The sequence below is a fragment of the Egretta garzetta genome, unplaced genomic scaffold (assembly GCF_000687185.1).
Source record: "Egretta garzetta isolate BGI_Z169 unplaced genomic scaffold, ASM68718v1 scaffold315, whole genome shotgun sequence".
NCBI lineage: Eukaryota > Metazoa > Chordata > Aves > Pelecaniformes > Ardeidae > Egretta > Egretta garzetta.
This window is the reverse complement of record NW_009259717.1, coordinates 159,990-167,409: the sequence shown is the minus strand read 5'-3', so window position 1 is coordinate 167,409 and position 7,420 is coordinate 159,990. Positions and strand designations below refer to the sequence as shown.

Genomic DNA, 7,420 nt, shown 5'->3' with positions numbered 1-7,420 from the left:
TCGGTTGGGTCCATGGCTCCATGTGGTGTCCCCCCCCACCGCCCCCCGCCCCGGGCCTGGGGAGCCGAAGGGCACAACCGGAGCGATCCGAGTGCCACCTCCCACCGCCGCTTGGCCAACGGCGAAAAGGCGGGACCCTCCCCTCGCCGGGACCCCCGTCGCTACCTCAGCCACCACCCACCCATGGGACATGGGGGCACCCACCCCTCCGGCTTTTTTTTTTTGACCCTTTTGGGGTCAACCAGCCCAAATTTGACGTCTCTCCACTCTCCGCCATGACCAAAAACCACCGGGGGAGCTGGGCCTCAAGCTGGGTCCCCTTCCCGCAGCGGGGAAGCTGCTTGAGAAGCCAGAAGAAGCAACTGGAGGTGGTGATGGTGACACCACAGACTCATCAGATGGTTTCTGGGGACCACTAAAGGTGCCCTCATGGGCTGGGACAAGTCCCGGGACCTCTGGCTTATGGCCTCCCTACAGTGGAGGTGACGCCAACCCAGCAGCAAAGGTGTCAAAGCTCATCTCGTGTCAGCTCTCATGCTGGATTTCCGTGCACCGCGGGGCGAAAGGCCGGTGGTAAAGACACCGCCGCACCTGCCGTGCCGGTGGGAGGGGTCTTTGGAGGAGCTCCTTGGCCACCAGTTGAGGAGAAGCCTCATGAATGCCATGGGGAAAGGACCAAAACGAGAATCAATAAAGGGCCTGCAAGGTCAGCAGGGGCAGAAGCCACCGGGTAGCGGTCCCGTCCGCTCTTACCTTTCGTGTCGTTCACCGGATCCATGTGCCTGTAAATGTATCCTTCAAGGTAGGAATGGAATTTGGGTGTGGGTGGGAAGAAGGCCAAACAAATGGCCATGAGCTCCCAGCCCCGGGCCAGGCTCTCGTAACGGAAGTTCTCGGTGGTCTGCCGGCAGAGCTGGATGTAGAGCTCGTCTCTCAGCCCCTGCATGCTCCAGCCTTTGGTGGCGATCTCCAAGGCCACGTTGAGTTGGTCCGTCTTGGCCCGGCGGTCCCCCATGTACATCTGAATCAGTTTAAAGATCTCGCACGCCTCTTTCTTGACGTTGCGGTCGTTGGTCATGATCATGGGTTTCTTGATGGACTCGCTGCTCCAGGCCAGCATGTTGGCAATGGACACCTTCCGACGGAAGAGCCCTTGGGTGTGCTTGTTGAAGTGCTTGGAGGCCCAGTTCTCAATGTCCGTCTCCGAGGAGGGCTTCCGCAGGTTGAAGGTGGGGAAGACACAGCTGGCGCTAGGCATCATGTTCCTGGTCTGTCTGCTGCTCTCGAACTGGGCGCAGGCACCGAGGTCCTCTGACTAGGAGACGACAGCCAGACAAGTCCATGTTACTAATGGCATGGTCGCACCGCCAAACCGACCGACCGACCGACCAACCAATGAAAAAACTGACCAGTCAACCAACCTACCAGCCAAGCAATTAACCAACCAACCAAGCTATCAACCAACCAACCAATTAACCAACCAACCAATTAGCAAACCAATCAACCAACCAACCCATCAACCAACCAACCAACCCACCAACAAACCTACAAACCCACCAACCAACCAATCAGCCAACCAATGAACAAACTGACAAATCAACCAACCAACCTACCAACCAACCAATTAACCAATCAACCAACCAACCAACCAACCCATCAACCAACCAACCAACCAACCCATCAACCAACCAACCAACAAACCAATCAACCAACCTACCTACCTACCAACCAATTAACCAATCAACCAACCAACCAATCAGCCAACCAAAAAACAAACTGACCAATCAACCAACCAACCAACCGACCAACCAACCAACCAACCCATCAACCAACCGACCAACCAACCCATCAACCAACCCATCAACCAACCCATCAACCAACCAACCCATCAACCAACCCATCAACCAACCAACCAATCAGCCAACCAACTAACAAACTGACCAATCAACCAACCAACCTACCAACCAACCAATTAACCAACCAACCAACCAACCCATCAACCAACCAACCCATCAACCAACCCATCAACCAACCCATCAACCAACCCATCAACCAACCCATCAACCAACCCATCAACCAACCAACCCATCAACCGACCAACCAACGACTGACCAACCAACCAACTGTTGCAGCATTAAGAGGTCGCCCCACTCTTGCATCAAAAGCTCCATCCTCTCCAAGGAGCTGCTCCTCAATCCCACCATGGACACGTGGAGCTGGGCTGGTGCCGGTGGCCAAGGCGGATCGTGGCACCGATCGGCATCGGGAGGGAGGGGACCGGTGGGGATAAGCGAAGCCACCCCAGAGCCGGCGCGCTGGACGCCTGGCCCCCCGCTCCCTCAGGCTTTGCAGGCACAGGCAGAAGCAGCTGGTGGCCATCAGTAGGGTGGGGGAAGCAAAGGATGTGTGGCTTTGGGCTCCCCCAGCCCCTCGGGCACCACCGGGGAGGGGACACACCCACCTGTAACCAGCCCCTCCAATAATCCCTGACCCCCAAAGTCACAGTCAAGCATGGTTCTCCAGCGGCCATGAACCCAGGAGGAGGCTGGTGGCTCCTCCAAGCCACACGGACATCGTTTCTTCATGTCCCACGTGCAGAGGGACACGAGCTGCCCAGGATCTGACCTCACCTGCAGCGCCCCCAGCTGGCAAGGACCTCTTCAGAGCAAAGGGCGCCCCTGTGGACCAGTATCCCTCTGCTCCTGGAACCAGTACAGCTGGTGGATATCAGCCCAGGAGATGGAGGGGACACCTGAACGGCTGATGAGCAGCGTGGAGAAATACAAGCAGGGATGGGTGGCTCCCTGGTCCCGCAGCCAGCCAAGATGGCTTCATCGTCCCTCAGCTTCCTCTTCTGCAAGTGCAACGGCCGGGCCAGTGCCACCGGGGCTTGGTGGCCCTGGGGATGTGACCTGTGAGCAGGCAGGAGGCGAGCCCTTCCCTTGGCAGGGATGGATGTGCCACAGCATCCAGTGGTGACACTGCCGTCCCCACCATGGGCAGGGGGACCGTGTTGGTGGCCCCGAGCAGGGACCCTGAGCAAGGTGAGCCCAGCGGTGCCATGGCCTGGGGGCTGGGCTTCAGGTGAGGAACAGAAGAAGAAAAGCAAGAGGTGGAAGCAAGGTGGAAAGAGCCAGGGCCATGTGGAGGTGGCAAGTCCAGGAGGGGACAAGGAAGCCACCCAAAGAGCCACCAGAGCTGCTGGTAGATGACTGAGCCTCTGCTTCTTCTAACAAGTCAAGTTTCTTGTCTCCTCGCCCAACAGCACGTCCCTTCCCAGTGTTGAGGTCTCCTCTTTCCATTGACGTCACTCAGCTCCCATTATCAGTGACAACAGCAGGGATCTGGCTGTGGGGACGTGGGAGCTTCACCCCCGAGGGACCCAGTCCTGCTGTCCCTATGGAGGCCACATCACCTGTAAGGTCCTTCTGTTTTCTGCAAGCCGCTGGTCAGCTGAAGGCATGTGGGGCTTTCTGGGTGGAAGGAGCTCAAAGGCTTCTCGCTCTGCAGCCATCGCTGCCGCGGCTCTTCCAAAAAACTGGCCCATGAAGGAGAAGAAGCGAAGGACCACATCTGCTGGGGACATCGGCCTTCTCCAGCCAAGTCCTCTCCAGCTGACGGCACGGTCAAGCTGAGGAGCGACCCAGGCAGCAAAACGTGATGGGGTCCTCCCCTGCTGGAGCCAAGCTACAATTAGCTTCAGCCCTAATTAGCATGGTCCTAAATGACCTTGGGGGAAGCCTAGGGCTACAAGAAGGGGATAAGGCGTTGGCCATTGGTGGCAGCTGGATGTCACCTCCTGGCCAAGGGTGACCCTGGTGTTGGCTCGGGGTTTAGGGGACCACTCAAACCCAGAAGGAAACTCAAGAGTGGGGGAAGGAAGCCTCGGTGCCATGTGGATGGGGCTTGGACGCATCCCAGTGTGGGGTCAACATGGGGAGGCACCAGTGGTGACACTGGGCGCGTCCCCATGGCTCGTGCCACCTCGTCACATCTCCTCTGCGCTCCTCTCCTCTACAAGGTCTCTGCATCTCTGGCGCCGTTTTGCTCCGGTTTTCTTCTCCGTTGCTGCCACGCGTTGCTGTCACGGACGGCGTGACAACCCTCCCCATGTCCCAGGATGAGCCAGGGCCAGCTGCAGGTCTGCACCCACCACAAGAGGCTTCCACTTCAACCAGTGTCGAAGGTTGCCCAGCTGCTGGGGGCGTCAGAAACCAAATTAAAACCATGTGACCAGCTTCGACATGACCATGGAATGGGTTGGGTTGGGAGGGACATTTAAAGCTCATCCAGTCCAACCTCCTTGCCATGGGCAGGGACATCTTCAACCGGATCAAGTTGCTCAGAGCCCCATCCAACCAGATCTTGAATGGTTCCAGGGATGGGACCTCCACAGCTTCTCTGGGCAACCTGGGCTAGCATCCCACTGGAAATCTGCTCTTCCTGGAACGAGTGTCCCTGAACTTGAGGACAACATCAGCCAGGGTCAACCAAACAGAAATACCTGGGCAGTGGGGAAGAGTCCCACCAAATCCTGAGCTCCACACAGAAGGCACAGGATCGCTAATGGTGGCAGCCATCCCTCCTGGCCAATGTGAGCATCCAAAGTGGATTTGGAGCTCTCCAGTTTGGGGTTTGGGACCTCCTGCTGCGGCGCCGAGTGCTTGGGGACACTCGCGCATGGGGAATCCTCTGCTGCTGCCTTTGGAGGAGACGCCCCACGGATTTCCTTACAAATTCCCATTTTCCATCTCATTTGCTGTTTCCCAGGTCCATGTCCAGGGTCTCTCTCTCCTCCTTGCTGATCCCACACTCCATCTTCCAGGCAGTTTTCCAGGTGGGATTGCTCTCTCCAGGGTAAGTGTCCCCCGCACGCGGCATTGTTGCCCGTTCTTAAAAACCCATCGTAGCCCTTTCCAGTCTCCACACATCAACCCCCGATGGAGCCAAAAGCCAACCAAGATGTCCTTCTCCGGGAACCCCTCATCTTCATGTCCCCACCTCCCCAGCCCATCTCCGGGCTCCTCGCCCAGAGCGGGACACAAACAGGTCAGAGGGGGCAGATTTTGGGGGTCGGGTGCTGGAGGGGCAAGGACATGAGAGCTGAAGGCCAGGAGCTGCTGATGGGAAACATCTGATGGGCTGGAAGGTGGGCACAAGGGATGCGCCAGCTCCAGCAGGTCCAGGTCAGTGCCCACGGGGGGCCATCAGCAGCAGGAGGGCTACACCAAGAATCGTCCATGGCAGCCCCAGGAGCTCCTCTGAGATGGGAGCTTGGGGCAGGAGGGGTCTCTAGGACCAGGGCAGCTCAGTCCCAGGGAGGGAATAGGCAGCTCAGAGCTTGGGAAGCAGATCCTGGAAAGCTGGCCCAGCTTGTGGCTGCTTCATCCCAAGGTTTTGAGGGACCAACTTGCTAAGGACCAGCTTCTTTGAGGGACCAGGTTACTAAGGACGAGCTTTGAGGGCCCAGCTTGCTAAAGACCAGCTTCTTTGAGGGACCAGGTTACTAAGGACGAGCTTTGAGGGCCCAGCTTGCTAAAGACCAGCTTCTTTGAGGGACCAGTTTGATAAGGACCAGCTTCTTTGAGGGACAAACTTGCTAAGAACCAGCTTTGAGGGCCCAGCTTGCTAAGGACCAGCTTCTTTGAGGGACCAGTTTGATAAGGACCAGCTTCTTTGAGGGACCAGTTTGATAAGGACCAGCTTCTTTGAGGGACAAACTTGCTAAGAACCAGCTTTGAGGGCCCAGCTTGCTAAGGACCAGCTTCTTTGAGGGACCAGTTTGATAAGGACCAGCTTCTTTGAGGGACCAGTTTGATAAGGACCAGCTTCTTTGAGGGCCCAGCTTGCTAAGGACCAGCTTTGAGGGCCCAGCTTGCCAAGGTGATGGGTTCAGCCGCTGCCTGGATGGCCAGAGCTGGGGTGGTGGGTCCAGACCCCGACCCAAACGCAGCCCTGCCCGTTCCTGCTCGTTGTGAAAGCTGAGAACCCCTTGGACAATGGGAGGAGGTGGAGAGCGCCTGGAGGGGCTGATCCTCTCGATGGCGTCTGCATGCCTTGGCCACCTCTGCTGCAGGGACAACCCCCAGCCGGATGGGGACAAGAGGTGGCACTTTGGGCGTCCCCAGAATTCACAGAATCCCAGAATGGCCGGGGTTGGAAGGGTCCCCTGGAGCTCACCCAGTGCCACCCCCCTGCCCAAGCAGGCTCACCCAGAGCAGAGGGCACAAGCCAAGAAGTTCTTCCTCCCGTTCAACTGGAACCTCTTCTGCTTCAGGTTGTGCCCATGGCCCCTTGTCCTGGCACTGGGCACCACTGGGAAGAGTCTGGCTCCATCCTCGTGACCCCCACCCTTGAGATATCTGTACGTGTTGATGAGGTCCCCTCTCAGCCTTCTCTTCTGGCTGAACAAGCCTGAGGCATGATTTCCCCTTGGTGAATCCATGCTGGGTACTCCTGATGATCTTCTTTTCCTCCACTTGCTTGGAGACGACACGCAGAATGAGCTGTTCCATCACCTTTCTGGGGATGGAGGTGAGACTAACAGGAGGCCTGTAGTTCCCAGGGTTCTCCTTCTTGCCCTTTTGAAGACTGGAGTGACATTGGCTATCCTCCAGTCCTCAGGCACCTCTCCTGTTCTCCAGGACCTTTCCTAGATGATGGAAAATGGCTCAGCAATGACATCTGCCAGCTCCCTCAGCACTCCTGGGTGCATTCCATCGGGGACCATGGATTTGTGGGTGTCCAGCTAGCTTGTTTAAATATCCTTAACCTGATCCACCTCAACCGAGGGAAGGTCTTCCTTTCTCCAGGCTTGCTCGCTTACCTCCAAGGACTGGGAAGCCTGAGGGCCAGCCTTGGCGGTGAAGACTGAAGCAAAGAAGGCCTTCAGTAATTCCCCTTCTTGGTATCTTCTGAAGTTCTCGGTATCTTCTGTCACCAGGGCACCCAGTTCAGCACTCCTGGAGGATGCTATGGAGCTGGGATCTGTGCCCGGGCTCACCGAAGGCGCCGTGCCATGAAACACCAGGGGCTGCGTTACTGCAAAGGCCACGCGTGCACGTGCTGGGAGCACCAAAGGCAGCCGGGGATGGGTGCCCGGGGCTCTCTCAGGAGCCAGTTGGGTGCCCGGGGGCCAGGCCCTGGCTCCCATTGCCAGATGGAGGGAGGAGAAGCAGCGCCCGAGGCCGTGGCATGAGGCACGAGGCGCCCGTGCCTGCGCTCGGCAGCTGTGACGGTGCAGGATGGCCTGGGGACCACCCCGTTGGGTCTGCAGCGGGGGCAGGAGTCTAACCCAGCTCTCTGAGAAGAAGGAGCTTTAATGGTGAGGGTGGTGTGGTCTACCCAACCCGACGCGGTGCCTGGAGGCGCCCAAGCCCCCCCACCCAAGACGCTGGGGCCATCCCCAAGGACGTTACCT

The 7,420-nt window shown here is 57.9% G+C and overlaps 1 protein-coding gene across 1 annotated transcript in view; it reads right to left on the bottom strand.

Moving 5' to 3' along the window:
• Positions 1-7,420, bottom strand: part of ARHGAP39 (Rho GTPase activating protein 39) — an 18,699-nt gene that overhangs the window by 10,308 nt on the left and 971 nt on the right. Inside the window, exons 2-3 of the mRNA XM_035894491.1 lie at positions 7,004-7,041; positions 754-1,315 (exon numbers count right to left, since the gene is read on the bottom strand). Coding sequence (XP_035750384.1) covers positions 754-1,315; positions 7,004-7,041 — 600 coding nt within the window. The remainder of the gene's footprint in view (positions 1-753; positions 1,316-7,003; positions 7,042-7,420) is intronic.